The following is a 15,563-nucleotide window of genomic DNA, read 5'->3' as shown; positions in this document are numbered from 1 at the left end:
GGCAGAAGGTGGCCATGGAATGCGCCCTGGTGTCCTGGCTTAGGGAGGAGCAGGCAGGGGAAACGTGTCCCCACGGTGAGGGTCCTGGTCTACTTGGTGTGTCGGGGGAGTGAGTCAGGTGGAGATGGGCTCAGAAATGGCCTTTCCTGCACCTCCACCCCTGCCTGCCTTCAGCTGCAGCAGGGAGACCCCCTGTGATTTCCCAGGGGCCTGCGGTGCAGACCTGCTTGTACCAGGGCTGCGAGGACGGTGCCAGGGCCTATGACTGGACGTGCGACTACACCTATGTGTCTGGGCACCTCTCCCCTCGTGACAGGAGCATTTAGGAAAGGGGACAAAATGTAGCTGAAAGCAGGTTTCCCATCCTGTCAAATTCCCAAATACCCTTCTAATTACGTAATACTAGATTCAGGGGAGTTCCCTCCTGGTGGCCAAGATTATGATCTGCAGCTTCTGTCTCAGTCTGGGGACATCGCAGTCACACTGTCCCTCCAGCTCTGCCTGATGGGCCTGGGGGCACACGTCCTGTCACTGCGGCTGTACAGGACCTGTCCAAGGGCACCCCACCCAGACCAGGGGAAGCGGAGGCCCTGGTAGTCTACAGAGGGCCACACGAGGCCCCGACCAGCCTGGGGTTGGGTCTGGAGTGCTGTGGTAGTGTTCATTATACCCTTGGTCCTCTTAAGTGGCCCCAGGGCCCAGTGCAGAGGCACGGTGCTGGACACCAGCATTAGCCAGAAGACGCTGCCCTCCTCAGCCCAGCCCAGGGGCAGAGGCCAGCAGCTGGAGTCAGGGGGCTTTGGAGCCACAGCCGCCACACTCAGGGGTCAGGTGGCATATGAGCATCTCCCTTCACCTCTCTGTGCCTGTTTCCCCATCTGCAAATTGAAGAGGTAACAGGGGTGGCCATTGGCTGCCTCCATCAGGAAACCCCAAACACCAGAGGTTTGCCCCCTCTGTGGTGGGTGGCCTGAGGCTTGGTGGTACCTCACCTCTCGCTGCGGCCTCTGCCCTTGGGATCTGAGGCTTATTTGCTCCTCAGCAGACGCTACACCTTGCCTTTTAGAGGGAGAAACAGACAGGACGCTCATGACATAACTGACAGTAACAAGTTAAAAGCTGTGTGAGGAGGCGGTGAGGCTACAGGAAGACCCAGGCAGGTAGAGGTTAGGAGGCAGGGGCTGGGCCCCTGGCAAGGATGAGCAGAGTGACCTCCTGGAGAGGTAGGGGGTGGACCCAGGCCTGGAGGATGGGAAAGACAGCCTAAGAACATCTGGGGATGTGCCCCAGGCAGAGCAGACGGCCAGTGCAAAGGCCTGGGGAGGGGCCAGCCAGCAGGGTGTGGTTGGTGGGAATAGTGAGGGGAAACATGCTGGCAAGGGGCTCCGCTAGGGGATGGGGCCGATTGTGCAGGGCCCCTTTGAGGACTTGGGCTTTACTGTTAGTGAGAAGGGCATGAGCAGAAGCAGATATGATCAGACCCTCTGGCAGCTGTGTGGTGAGCAGACTGTGAGGAGGCCAGGGTAGCAGCTCCTCAGTGAGGACACTGCAGCGATCGCAGAAAGACAGTGATGACCTCGATAGTGGCAGAGACAGAGGAAGTGGTGAGAGATGGTCAGAATGGTGGGTGCATGAGCATGGACTCGGTGAGATTTCCTGATAGATTGGATGGCAGTGTGACCGAAAGGGAGAAGTCAAGGATGGTTCCACGGCAGCTGCAGGAATTCCAGCCATCACATCTGCATTCCTGGAAGCAGGAATGAGAAGGGAAGAACATAAAAAAGACTATCGGAAAGACTTTCCTTCTGCTAACATTGGGCCGGTCTTGGTCACATGACCATGCCTGGCTGCAGATGGGGATGTCAACAGTGAACTCTTGGCTGGATATAGTGTTTTTGCCATCCACAATGACAGAGAGATGCTGCAAGTAGGAAAAAGCAGAGCGCAGCGTCAGGAGGCCACTTCCAGCAGTGGGATAATCTCAAGATGCTGCCTGAGGAGCACTTAGCCCGGAGTCAGCTCTCAGTGGGCCCACAATGCCATGAGGGCTGCTGGCCTTGGCCAGGCGGCATGCTGATGGACAGGGTCTCTGGAGGAGGCCGCAGCCATGCATCACTCAGGAAGGGAGGGGAGCCGGAACAGGGCTGCGGGCTTGTCGGCAAGGCCGCGCAGGCTCCCGGATCTGCTGGGAACAGACACTGCGTGTGCAGTGCTGCTGGCTCCAGGGCCCGTGTCACTGGGCAGCTCCTCCCACATGGACCTTTCTACTGGTGAGAAAACTGAGGCCAGGGGAGGAGGTGTGGCTTGCCCGGGATCCCACCGCCACTGGATGCAGAGTCAGAGGCCCCCCACTCTGGGAACAACATCCTTTCTGCTCTCGGGGCTTGACGAGGAATGAGAGATTGCTTTGGAGGGACTTCACTTCTGCCCTCCAACTGTGGAGAGAGAAGCAAGGCAGGTGGGAATCCCTGGCCCCTCAGCTCTGCCCCGACCAGACCTGTCCCTTCGTGCCACCTCCCTGCCCCACAGGCGGCCCATGGGTGGAGCGTCTGGAATGATGACCCTGGGCCCCTAGCAGCCTAGGGGCAGTCATACCAGCCACCAGAGCTGAGCTCAAGTCACCACCATCCTCACTCCAACCCTGGCAGCACAGAGCAGACGATGTGAGGGGACAGAGGCCACGAGGGCACTGGGCAGCCAGCAGGGCTGGCAAGGAAGCTCCTGAGAACAGGGGGCTCCTTGTCGGAGGTGAGCGTCCCAGGCCTGAGGTGCCCTTCAGTTCTAGAATTTGCTCAAAGAGAAGAGAGTCCTTAGAGGCCATGCCCTGCCAAAGGCTGTGCTCCCTCCCGCTGGTGGGCCTGGGGCACTGCCCACTCCTGATGCCCCCTACCCCACCCTGTGGGTTTCCCTCTGCACTCGCTTTAACGGGACAAATTCCTACAGTTCTCAAGAGCCAGTGTCGTACATTAGGTGGTGTGAATGTTGAATGTGGCCCGTGTGAGGATGCAGTTGGCAGGGGCAGCAAAAGGTGGCTGGGGGTGGTGAGGGAGAGCCAGGCAGGAGAGCAGGGGCAGCTGAGAAGTGCCCCAGGGGACCACTGGCCATGGAGCAGGTGAGGCTGGGTGTGCACAGTGCAGCAGCATGGCCCAAAGCCTGGGAGTGCCGGAGTGGGCAGGGGGTCAGTGTCCGGGGGCTGCCCTAACAAAGTGCCACAAACTGGGTGGCCTAAATCGACGGCTGTTTATTCCCTCCCACCTCTGGAGGCTAGCAGGGCTGGCTCCTTCAGAAGAGAACCTCTTCCTGGTCTCTTTCAGCTTCCAAGGCTGCCACACTCCTTGTGTTCTTGGCTGCACACGCATCCCTCCATCCTCACAGGTGTTCTGTGGCTGTGTCCAAATTTCCCCTTTTTATAGGGACACTAATCGTTGGATCAGGGCCCCCCTACTCCAGTGTGACCTCACTGCAACCAGTCACACCTGCAACAACCTTATTTCCAAACAAGGTCCCATTCTGAATTCTTGGGGTGAGGGCTGCACATATGACTTGGGGGTGCAGTCCACCATGGCCTGCAGGGGGAGAAGGTGACTGTGAAGACTGCAGCCGTGGCTGAGGCTTGGGAAGTCACAGGCCTCATCGGTGAGTGTGGAGGCCCTGGGGCAGTGGGGGGACCATTTCCGAATTCCTTGCAGAAAATACCCCTTGGCCTTCCCTCTCCCCACCAGGTGCCCTGGAGTGGGTCTCCCCAGCGAGGCTCCCAAGGAGGGCCAAGGGAGAACGTCTGAGCCAGGCTGCAGGCTGGGAAGAGATGTGGGTGCCCTTCCGCAGCACCCCATTCTCGATTCCAGCCTTTCAGTCAAGAGTGGAGGGTGGGCTTGCAGACCACCTGAAGGAGAGGCCTGGTCATACTCGAGGCAGGCTGGAGGTCTTCCTCAGGGCTGGGTCAGCCAGACAGGGCGCTGGGGTGGACAGGGTCCGTCTGCTCCAGGATTCTTGCCTTCCCAGCCCCTGGGAACTTGTGGCCTGGGTGGGAGCCCCAGAGGACTGGATGACCAGTCTTTGGTTTTTCCAAAGAGGATCTCAGCTGTCCCTGCTCCTGCAAGAGCCCTCTGGATGCAGGGTGACCAGTGTGGATAAGGTGAAGGTACCTATGGCCAAGATCCTCACCTGAACCTAAAGTACTCGATGATGTAACTGGCCTGCTGCTACGCTGCTTCCACACCCAAGGGCAATGAGCTAGTATTGACTGAGTCGCTATATAAAGAGCTCTGCCCAGTGCTCTGGGTGGAGGCAGAGACGAAGGAGGACTACAGACCTGCAGACTGTTGAATGGAGACGAAATTCTAGCGCTCGACCTATCACTGGGAGAACAAGCCAGGTAACAAACCCTTTCGTCCCAAGAACGCTCCAGTGTCATTCCTTGGTCTCACTGAATCCAGAGTGAACTTGTCCGGGGATGAAACCTATTGGCAAGACACCAGTGACCAAGGCCCTGGGCGGACCCTGCCAGCACCCTGGACTCCCCCAAGCATCCAGCCCAGGTGCCCTGAGCAGCCCACTGGCCTTCCTCTCTCTGGTACCTGGCCTGCTCAGCACAGCCTGGAAGACTGGGCCTCGACCCCCAGCCCCCGGCCCCTGGAAGTCACCAAACGTCTGAGCCCTGGGAAAAAACTTTTGGGTAGCAGCTTTTGGAGCTCAGGCCAAGGATGGACTTCCAAAGCCTGGCCCACCCCAGCATGGGCCATTGGCAGCGACCCAGCTCCCCACGCCCAGGTCCATCTTGGCTCCCCTGCACCCGGGTGGGCTCCCTAGGCATCTCCAACTGGAGGGCGGGGGCAGGCCTGACAGGGAGGAGGTGTTGTGCTCATCCTCTGGAGGCACTTGGGCCAGCCTGGGCCTCCCCAGCCTCGGTGTCCTCCCCTCCCCCTCCCCAAGGAGATCAATGAAATAAATGGAGCTGCTGCAGCCAGAAAACCCCCGGGGCTGGTGGGAAGGCACTAGCATGGATTCCCTTCTCTTCTCACACCTCATAAGGCCTGACTGCCCCCACTGCACCTCTGCTCAGAAACCCACGGCCCGACCAGGGCAGTGTGTTTGTGAGTGTGTGTGGTGTGTGTGTGTCAGGGTTTTGCACCTCGGAGTTCCCTGAGTGGCTGGTCATTCCATGTGGCTGCTGCCCCTCTGCTGTGGCCTGGCTGTGGGAGGTACTGGTGGGTTCCACCATAGCGCTGAGCCAGTGATGCCCCTCCCAGTGGGTGCTAAATAAGATCTACTGTCCGCCCCACCTGTCAGTTTTCTGGCTGTGGAGTTACTTGGGCGAAGGGAAGAGACTGCAAGCAGATGGGTATGGAGCCGACAGCTGGGTTCCACCTTCCTCCCTTCGGACCCTTCCCTGGATTTGGGGCAGCCTCAAGGCTCTGTTCTGATGCAGACAGTTGGGAAGGGAGGAGCCCAACCAGAGATGGGGTGTGAACTCGAGTTGCTAGACAGTTCAGGCCCTCCAGGGCTGGAGAAAACATGTGACCCCTGCTTGACCCACATGAGGCTTCTGGGCACCCCTCTCTGACTCAGCCACAGCTCCTGCCTGGTTTAACCTGGGCTGGGTGGTGCATGTCTATGGGGAAAATGGGAGTTCCTACGGCCAGGATCCTCACCGGAACCTAACTCCTTGATCATGTAATTGATGTACTGCTAGGCTAACGCTTCCACACCCGAGGCAATAAACTAGCATTGATTGAGTCACTATATAAGGAGCTCTGCCCAGTGCTCTGGGTGGAGGCAGAGAGAAGGAGGATTACAGGCCTGCAGGCTGCTGGGTGTGGACATGATTCTAGTGCCCAAAAAGCTGGTTAATAAACCCTTTTACCCCAAGAACACTCCATTGTCATTCCTTGGTCTCACTGAATGCAAAGTGAACTTACCCGGGGCTGAAACCCATTGGCAAGGGTTGAGGTAAGGGGACAAGAGGTTGGGGAAGGTGGAGAACTCACCCCTGGTAAAGCAACACCCTCTCCTTGCAAATACAGGAGGAAAAGGCTCCTCACCTCACTACACACGTGCAAGGTGGGCATCAGCTCCCACCTCTGAAGAGCACCAGAGCCAGGACAGTGACATGGCTGTCATTTCCAGTGACCTGCTGGAAAGTTGCTGCCCTTAGAACTGCCATTTCAGTGATGGGTGCCCTGGAGCAGATTCAGAGAGGTTCATTAATGTGCCTGTGGTCACACAGCCTTTATGCTCCAGAAACCTCCAGTCTCCCATGGGACATGGGCATCCCACCAGCTGTGGGGATTGGATCACGTGTGCGCCAGCATGTATGGAGTGAGTGCAGGCTTATAAATGGCCAAGTGCTGCTTTTCTTTGTCTACACTTCATCTTACACTTCAGTCCTAAAACCTTCAGGTGGGACTGGGGGAGGCGAGTGTCTGCCAGCAGGCTCGGGAGGTGGGAGGCCACACAGAACCAAAGTGGGTGGGGAAGGGGGGCAGGTAGTGGGGAAGGCAGCCCAGGGTGGGGCACCAGAGCCTGCATGAGGGGGGACAGCCTCAATCAGGGCATCACACACCTGAGTGGGGAGAGCCCCAGGATGGGTGCTGGCCCTGGGCCCCCAGGGCTGTTTGGAGGTGTTGCTCTGACCTTGTGGCCTTTGATATCTGTAGATAGATTAAGAACTCTAAATGTGAGTGTGTGACATGTGCACACCAATCTTCTGGCTTGTCCGTTGAGAGACCAAGTTGTGGTGGCAGCCCAACACCTGTGCACACCCAGGGCCTGGACCTTGGCTTCTATCACCTTCTCCACCAGCACGAACAGGACTCTGGAGAGACGACTGGTCCCAGGAAAAGGACAAGTTGAGCTGGGGACCTTTTATTGAAGGAGAAAACGAGGATGTGCTCAGAAAATGCTGGTGACGCACCTGAGAGCACAGGAGCCAGTTGAAGGGGCTCTCACCGTGTAAATCTGGGACAATCTGAGCATCAAAATAAGTAGTAATAGTAATGGATTATAACCCAATGAATAAAACAGGAGATCACAGGTCCACATGGATGTAGATAAAGCAGTAAATTAAAAGTTTGATAAGGACCAGAATATTTAGTTTCAAAGTCCCTCCTCACAAACCGCTTATTAATGACCAAGGAGAAAGAGGAAACTTTATGGCGGAGAAGCCGACCTAATCAAAGAGAACGTCACTAGTAATGAGGCAAATCAAAATCTTGCAGCACTGATAGGATTCAGTGAATCTCCAGGACCTGTGAATGAATCACCTTAAGTGTCAAAACGGACTTTGCAGATGTGATTAAGGTTACAGACCTTGAGATGGGGAGATTATCCTGGATTATCCAGATGGGCTCAATCTAATCACATGAATCCTTAAAAGTGGAGACCTTTTCCTGGCTGGAAAACAAGAGATGCCGCGAGAGAGGAAGTTGACCCTTCCCCACCTTTGCTGGCCTTGAAGTGGAGGAAGGGGGTCATGAGCCAGGGAGTGTGGTGGCTTCAAGAAGCTAGGAAGGGCTCTGTTTGCAGCTGGCAGGAAAATGGGGGCCTTGATCCTATCACCCTAACAAAAATTCTGCCAGCTACCTGTACGATAGGGGATTTGTGTTGGTGAAGCTAAATTTGCAGTGATTTGTCACAACAGCAGTGAGAACTACCCGTCAAGGAGACACCCAACAAGCCCAAACTGAGGGGCGTGGGTTTAGTTATCAAGCACAGGGAAAGAACTCCTCAAATTTCATAAGGACAAAGACAAATAGCTAATTAGAAAAATGGGTGAAAATGAATAGGCATTTCAGAATATAAATGGACAATGAAGATTTGAGTAGATGGTTAACCTCATTTGTAATTAGAAAGAACAAATTAAAACCACAATGACATTCCATTTTATTCACCAGATTGGCCACAATGATACCAAATGTCAGTGATAATTTAGAGCAGGGATCCACAATCTACAGCCCACAGACCAAATGTGCCAGACTATGCTTTTGTAAATAAAGTTTTATTGAACCACAGACACATTATTGCCTAGGGCTGCTTTCAAACTACAACAGTAGAATTGAATAGTTTTGACAGAGACCATACGGCTTGCAAAGCAGAAAATTTTTGTTATCTGACTCTTTACAGGAAGTTTTCCAGCCTCTGAAGTAAACAAGCAAGAACTCATAACTACTTTGAAGAGCAATTTGGAATGTCCAGTAAGATCAAAGGTATGCATACTCTTGAATCTTCAAGTCCACTTCTACATATTTACCCTAGAGAAACTCCAACATATTAAGGAGATGATAAGTAGCATAATGTTCACTGCATCACTGTTTATAATGGCAAATAACTGGTAACAACTCAGGTGCCCTCAGCAGGAAATGGATACATATATTCTGGGCTATTTAAACAATGAAATTCCATAGAACAGCAAGCATGAATGACTTAGAATACATGCAATATGATGATGAACCTTGCAAAGTTGAGTGAAAAAGGAAGTTGCAGAAGAAAATATATGTATAAATCCATTAGTATAAAAGTCAAAAATGCAAAAACGCCCTGCCCCAATACACTATTGAATTAGACTACAGCTTTGGTTTCATGAAACAGAGCCCAAAATAACAATGGCTTACATGAGATGGTTTGTCTCACAGAGCAATCTGTGGAGATGGTCAGGGGCTAGGTTGGTAGCTCTGCTTGGGGACTTTGTCAGGGGTTCCAGGCTTCTTCTAGACTGTTGCTCCACTCCTGCCACCGTCTGCACGGCCCAACATGGTTTCCTACCATCACAGCTATGTTCCAGCAGCAGGATGAAGAAAGTGGGAAGAAGGACAGACCCCTCTTTCTAAGGATTGATATAGAAATTGGGTTTGTCATTTCTGCTCACTTCTCATTGACCAGAACTTAGTCACATGGGCATCCCTAGCTGCAAGTGAGGCTGGAAAGTGTATTCTTTATTCAGCCACATGTGCAGGCTAATTTGGAGGACAGAGTAAATGAATATTAAGAGATAAATAGTAATCTCCTCCATAATTTGCTTAGGGATTTGTCCCTATATGGTAAACCTTTAAAGAAAAGTAATGAATTAAAAAAAATTTGGATAGTGACAATCCCAGGATGGCTGTTCAGAGGGTGAGGTGGATTTGTGTACAAAGGGAAGATTGAAGTTTCTGCTAATACTGTCTTATAGCTGAATGGTGGGTTCATGAGTATTGTTCTTTGTTAAAACAAGCATTTAAGTTTCATATCCTGTTTTGCATGCATATTTCATAAACAATTACATAATATAAAGGTTAGAGAATGTATGATTTATATAAAAATTAATGAATGGCACTGGTAATTTTGGCTTTGCATTTAGTTACTCTTTATTCCGCATTTCATCTTCTTCCTCTCAGTGTTACCTAGAGCGGCTGCACTGCCCGTAGCTGAGGAAGCAGCCTCTGCTGTAAGACCTAAGGTCCTTCATGTGCCTACAAACGTGGTTCTTCCTCTGTCCTCTCCTGGCAGCCTTTAATGCTTCCTGCAGAGTTCTGGCCTGCTTATTCCTGAGAAGGCCATTCCCGGCCCTCCCGTCTCTGCATCCATTCAGCAAACACAGTGAGCACTTGCCAGGTGCCAGGATTCACGTAAGTATCAAGGCCTTTCTCTGTTCTATCCCCTCCCCAAAGCCCTTGCTACCCTCCAATCCCATTTGTCCCTCAGAGCCCAGCCTAGAAATCACCTCCTTCTTGAAGTCCTCCTAGATTTCTCTGCGCATCTCGGTCTCTGCTTCTCCGGTTCTCCCACAGCGTTAACTTGCGCTTTTAATATTACAGAATGTTAGATTCTCTCGTTGCACCGCTCTGGGTACAGTTCTGAAGGGTGCCGGCCGGAAGACAAGATCCTCACGGCCCCTTTTACGATTTGTGTACCATTATCTGAGTCACCGAACAACTCCGTGCCTCAGCGTCTACTAGTAAAGCGTAGGTGCTAAGAGTTCTCTGGGGTGTTCAGATGCGACAGCTATGGCCTCCGCGCCGCACCCGAGGCACCGAGCGCACGCCCCGAAATCACTCCAGGGGTGTAACTGGTGAAAATGAACCTGGAACCCCCGCCCCTCACCGGAAGGCTCAGTGTTGCCCTTTCTCTCCTGCCCTCTACTGCCCTTCCGGATGGAGGCCCGAAGGAGGGAGTCCTGCCGCCCTGGTAAAGTGGGGTTCGGGAGCCCTGATCTGCGGGACCAGCCGCGCGCTCGAGACCAGGGTGCTGTCTCCCGCCCCGGCCTCGCCCCGCAACCCGCTCCGCAGCTTCGCCCTCAGGCCCTGCCCACAAGCCCCGCGCCCGTCTCTCATTGGTTCGCGACCCGCCGAGGTCCCCCGCAAGGCCACGCCCCCACGATCCCCAGCTACCCCCGTTGGCTCCGCCCCATCCTTCTCCTTTTCTGGCCTGCAGGGTCCCGAGGGCTCCCTCCAGGCCCGCCTCTCATTGGTGCCCTACCAGCCTAGCCCCGCCCCTTATGTCACTTCCGTGCAGAGGCGCCGCGGAAGGCGGAAGTGTGCGCGTCCGGGCAGCCGCGAAGCCCGGCTGAGGTGTCACTCGTTGGCGTCTGGCGGCTCTTCCGGGTCTGGGCTCGGGGACTCGGAGGCAGACGGCGAGAGCGAGCGGGGACGAAGGAATGAGGCGGCCGCGGGTCCTGGCAGGGCCTGGAGGTTGACTGCCCCCGCCGCCCTCGCTCGCACCTCCTCCAGGCTGCCGCCCGTCCTCCTCAGGGTCTCGCGCTCCGCGGTCCTCTCGGCTCCTCAGACCGGGGCTCCCGGGCCCCAGACCCCACGCTATGACCGCGGCCGCCGCCTCCAACTGGGGGCTGATCACGAACATAGTGAACAGCATAGTAGGGGTCAGTGTCCTCACCATGCCCTTCTGCTTCAAACAGGTGAGTCCAGCGGGACGGCGGTCGCCGACCGGGCTCACCCACTCAAGCCCGCTGCCCCGCGGGGGGAACCGGGATCGAGTGGAGGCGGCTCCGCGGCCCGCCGCCTTGGGTCAGAGGAGAAATCCGAGAGGACCCCTCGGTGAAAAGCTCCCAGTATTGGAGCCGGTGTCCGCCTGAAGTTGGGCGCCGTTCGTAACTTCAGACCGAAGTGCAAAGTGTAGCAAACAAAATGATATTCCAGACATGGAAAGTGAACCAGGATTCAGTGCTGTTTTTATTATTTTTTAACGCTCACCCGACTGCTCTTGTATTCGGAAGCACACACGTCAGGCCCCCAGACCTTGGAACTGCATAGCAGGGTTGGTTACAGGGGGATTTGCAAAATCCCCCAGATTGCACCCTTCAGGTGTGTGCGTTTCACCATATGCAGAGTTACCTCTGGAAAAAAATCTGAAATATCAAAAAATTGGTGTTACGTCAACATTAAATACTGCACGAAGCAAAGTCACCATTTCTGAGGTGTGGGTTCCTTTGGCTTCTAATTAAATAATCCATAAATACACAAGCATTCAGTATTTAGAAAAGGGAGGTTGATGGAATTATCAAGTCAGGTAAAACTCATTTCCTAAAAATGAACTTGGTTTCATATGTGCCATGTCTGGAGTTGCTCCCCTGCCTCAGGGGGCAGGAGCTGCCCACTAGAGAGAGCTGGCTTGCTTGAGGATGGGGGCAGATGGGCAGGTAGTCCCAAGTCTGCAGAGACAAGCCTCACATGATGAGACCAAATAGGTAGAAAAATGAAAATAAAATGGACATTTTGGAACTGAAAATGGGTAGCTGTAGTTTAATTTTAAATTTGCATTTAGCATCTTTTGGATAACAACAGCAAATATCTTTTTTAATCTGGAGATTTTCGATTCCCCGTCTAGAGCCCTGCAGCCCATTTGGGTGAGAATGTGTTGAGGGTTCCTGCATGAGTTCTTGATCTGACTTGGTTGGCAAGCATGTGGGTGGGAGGACTGGCATCTGTGGACAGCCAGGCTGGCAGCTTCCGGATCCCCTGGGGCAACATCTTTAGGCATTATAGATCCCAGCGAGGGCAACCTGGCTGGGTGTTTCTGCAGGACTACACTTCCCAGCATACATTGCAACTTGCTGGCACAGAACTGCACTCTGGGATGTGTAGTTGGCTGGTTGTGTATCTGCATGTCCAACACTGCCATTCTTGGTGCCCGTCTGCAAAGCGACACTGTGACTGTGGTGGGCCTGTGGTGTAGACACCTGTAAAATACTTGTTCAGGCCAGGCAATTCTGCCGTCCAGACTTTGAGGATTTGCCATGTGGTTGGCGTGAAGTCCCTGCCAGAGCATTTAAACAAGGGCCAGACTTACTTGTTTGGGAAGAGCTGGCAGCTTAGTAGTGGAGGCCCATGTGCAAGCAAAGAACTAGAAGTGGTTCCCCTGCCCTGAGGGCCTGGCACGGTTGAGACGGAGCTCTCATCCGGACTCAGCCTCTCCTCTGTGGGAAGCCCACGGCCAGAGCACAGCATGAGGCCAACGGGCATTTGGGGGATGTGTGTTTTTAGTGTCTGGCAGCCATGTCATTTAAAAAAGTTTTGTTTTGGGGTTTTTGTTTAGTTTGGAGGATTTTAGTAATTTTGGAGCTTTTCCAAAAAATTAACATTTTATTGACATACAACATGCATACAGACAAGTGCACAGATTTCAGGTGTACTCCTGATGAACTTCCATAAAATGAACAAGTATGTATAACTAGCTCCCAAATTCTGGAACCATCACTGCCACCCCCTTCCAGGCACTGCCTCCCTGCTACCCATCTAGCGCCCCACTTTAGCACCTCCAATCCGTGTTGCCTGGTTTTAGCTTTTTGTAAATGATTCCATTGTATGGGTATGCCACAATTCATTTGTTCTTTTGCCTTTGCTGGGCATTAATGGTGTTTTCCATCTGGAGCTCCTGTGAACACATGCAGGGGCTCTGACTGTGTGTGCACTTCGGGGGTATTTGCCTTTGAATAGAATAGCTAGGTTGTAGGCTGTGTGTGCATTTGGCTTGAGTAGGCGCTGTAGGACATTTGTTTCTTCAGCTTGTGGATTATAGATAAACCTGCTATAAACATTGGCATACAGGCTTTTGCATGAACACATGTTTTCATTTCTCTTGGGTAAATACCTGTGAGTGCAACTGCTGGGTCAGATGGTAAGTGTCTGTTCGACTTATAAGAAAGGTGTAAATGTCATTTTTAATCTCCTTCCAGAATGTGTTTACCACAGTGGCTGTGGATTCAAATGGCTAGAAGGTGGCCCACTGCAGGGTGTGTGCAGACAACTGGGGAGAGTAGTTGCTGGCCACACCTAGCTGTTTGTTAAGGCTCCCAGAAGGGCCAGGAAGGCAACCGTGTCCTGATGCTCTTTCAGAACCATGCGTGGGTTTTATGTCCCTGGGCCAAACTGTGGCCACCACATCCAGGGAATGGGTCCCTGTCAGTGCTAGGAATTGTCACCTGTAGGCAGGGGAATGAAACAGCTAGGGTCTTGCTTCTACAAGGGTCAGGGGAGCACAGGGGGCTTGCGTAAGCCACACATGTGCCAGGCCGTGTAGTTTTATTTTGTCAACGTCTCTTTCCTTCACCCCTCTAGTGTGGCATCATCCTAGGGGCCCTGCTCTTGGTTTTCTGTTCTTGGATGACACACCAGTCCTGCATGTTCTTGGTGAAATCTGCCAGCCTGAGCAAGCGGAGGACCTACGCTGGCCTGGGTGAGGACCTTGGCTCTTGTGTTGGGGTGGTTGGGTTGACCCAGCACCTTCCTGAGCACTGTGCTCTTTGCGGGGGGGGGTGGTCCTTGCTCCTCACTTCTAAGAGTTCCTTGAGCAGCAGTGTTTTTCTTATTTTAAAATTGAATGCAATTTAAAAAAACTTTCAATGTAAACATGTTTCAAAATTGAGGTGACTTGTGCACCTGTCTCCTCTTGAAGCAGATATACAGGGAGCCCCCCGCAGATTCAGGCGGGAAGGCACTTCCCCACTCGTCTTGGGCTTGTCTGCTCTCCTGAGCGCCCAGAGCCTTCCCCTGGAGCGCTGGACAGGAAGCTTGCAGTACTTTGAGTGCCACGGAGGAGACTGTTGCTGGGCCCAGGCTTGTAGCTGGGATCAAGTCACCATCTCCCCGGGTGCTCTCTGTTCCTCATGCTGTTGGTCGCAATTTCATTTCTCTTAGTTCTTTCTTTCTTCCCTTGATGTCAGCCGAGGGCAAGAGGGCTGCATTTTCTGCTTTCTTTTGGTGTGGACCTGCTAGCAGCTTGGCTGGGGGGGTGGGATCCCTCACTGTGCGGCTGTGCTCAGGCTGGTGTGTGCACACCACGTTCTCTGCCTGCCTCAGAACCTATCAGCTCTGCATTCCATTCTGGGGGTATTCTGCGTGGGTGTTGAAAAATTAACACACATGTTCTCAGGAGCTGGCCTGGGCGTGTCTGGGGAAAATTCCTGGCCTCTAGATGGAAGCCCCTGACCTGCCAGCCAGTGTGTGCCCGGGACTCTGTGTTGCCCGCGGAGCCTTGCCTGGCCCTCAGCTCACAGCTCTCATGGCAGAGAGGTGGTGTGCAGATTCCCAGGGGCCAAACAAAATAAAAACACCTGCAAGAGCCACGTGTGGGCTTGTGGCCACGTGGCCTCTCGTTTCCTTCCAGTCTTCTTTGCATTGGCACCGGGGTACTAGCGTTTATTCTGGACTTGGAATTGCTGGGGCACTCCCTTCTCTTTCATTTTTGGGGACGCTGGAGCTGTCAGGCTTTTTTATTGTTCTTGGAGTCACTTGAGGAAGTGAAATTTACCAGGTAAACTTGACCCTTGGTGAGATAACCTAATTCAGCTTGCAGTGGAATGTGTTCCAGGAGGCCCCTTCCTTCTCCGCAGAGCTGGGTGGGGCCGGGTGGGGCCATCAGGGTGACCCTTTTCTCCCCACAGGGGTCTCTGCATGGCGGAGTTCCTGTGGTGGATGCCCCATGGAGTCTTGGCTCTGCTCTGGAAGAGGATAGGTGACCCTAGACGAGGGAGGCCAGGGTTTTTGATAGCTGTCTGTCTGATTATTCTTAGAAAGTCCCTGAGCAGGCAAACCGGTTTGGTTAGATGTGAAAGACTGAAAGAAAATCGCCCCATGGACACCCTCCTGGAGGCTGCATGGGGCTCCTACCTTTAACTGCAGTGGGGACTGCAGCCCTGTTCTAACTGCTAGAGACAAACAAGATCTGAAACCATCAGTCTCCGGTAGTGTCTTTGGTACCAAGTGAGAGGGCTCAGTTGTATGAGCCCCACCAGAGTCCCTGGCCCATCTGCAGCATCAGCTGCCCTTTGTCCTGGCTCGGCCTTGGCACTGTCTCTCAGAAATGGAGAGACCCTGCCACTTGGAAAAGAGCCCTGGACAAGAAGAGATGAGAATCTTGGACCCTGTGGGTCAGCGGCTCTACCTCACTGTTGGCCATCTCCTGCTGCCTGTGTTCGGAGACCTACTGTAAACTACTGTAAAGGGCCTTTCTCCCCATCCTCCTCCTTCTGGCGAATGGATGCCACAGAGAGCTTGCACTGCAGCCAGAGAGGGTAGCCCAAGGGGACAGCCCTGACTGCATCCTGGTGCTGCAGGGCCAGGACAGTCAGCCTT

General features: G+C 53.5%; 1 protein-coding gene and 1 long non-coding RNA gene across 11 annotated transcripts in view; one reads left to right on the top strand and one right to left on the bottom strand.

The window, feature by feature from the left end:
- Positions 1 to 7,977: 7,977 nt before the first annotated feature.
- Positions 7,978 to 10,245, bottom strand: LOC140848784 (uncharacterized). The gene is made up of 2 exons (XR_012129904.1): positions 9,698 to 10,245; positions 7,978 to 8,821 (listed from the first exon to the last, which is right to left on the bottom strand). It is a non-coding gene; the product is annotated as an uncharacterized lncRNA (long non-coding RNA).
- A 251-nt stretch (positions 10,246 to 10,496) lies between these two features.
- The window catches only part of SLC38A10 (solute carrier family 38 member 10), a 39,005-nt gene continuing 33,938 nt past the window's right edge, over positions 10,497 to 15,563 (top strand). For 6 of the 10 annotated variants that reach the window (XM_073236082.1, XM_073236081.1, XM_073236079.1 and 3 more), the window contains exons 1-2: positions 10,498 to 10,888; positions 13,548 to 13,665. In XM_073236082.1, the coding sequence (XP_073092183.1) occupies positions 10,790 to 10,888; positions 13,548 to 13,665 (217 nt within the window). In that variant the 5' untranslated portion in view covers positions 10,498 to 10,789. Of the gene's footprint in view, positions 10,889 to 13,547; positions 13,666 to 15,563 lie in introns of all 10 variants that reach the window. The other 4 variants (XM_073236087.1, XM_073236080.1, XM_073236083.1 and 1 more) reach the window with 2 other exon arrangements.

The sequence above is a fragment of the Manis javanica genome, chromosome 4 (assembly GCF_040802235.1).
Source record: "Manis javanica isolate MJ-LG chromosome 4, MJ_LKY, whole genome shotgun sequence".
Lineage (NCBI taxonomy): Eukaryota > Metazoa > Chordata > Mammalia > Pholidota > Manidae > Manis > Manis javanica.
Note: the sequence above shows the minus strand (reverse complement) of the source record. Positions and strands in the feature narration are given on the sequence as shown.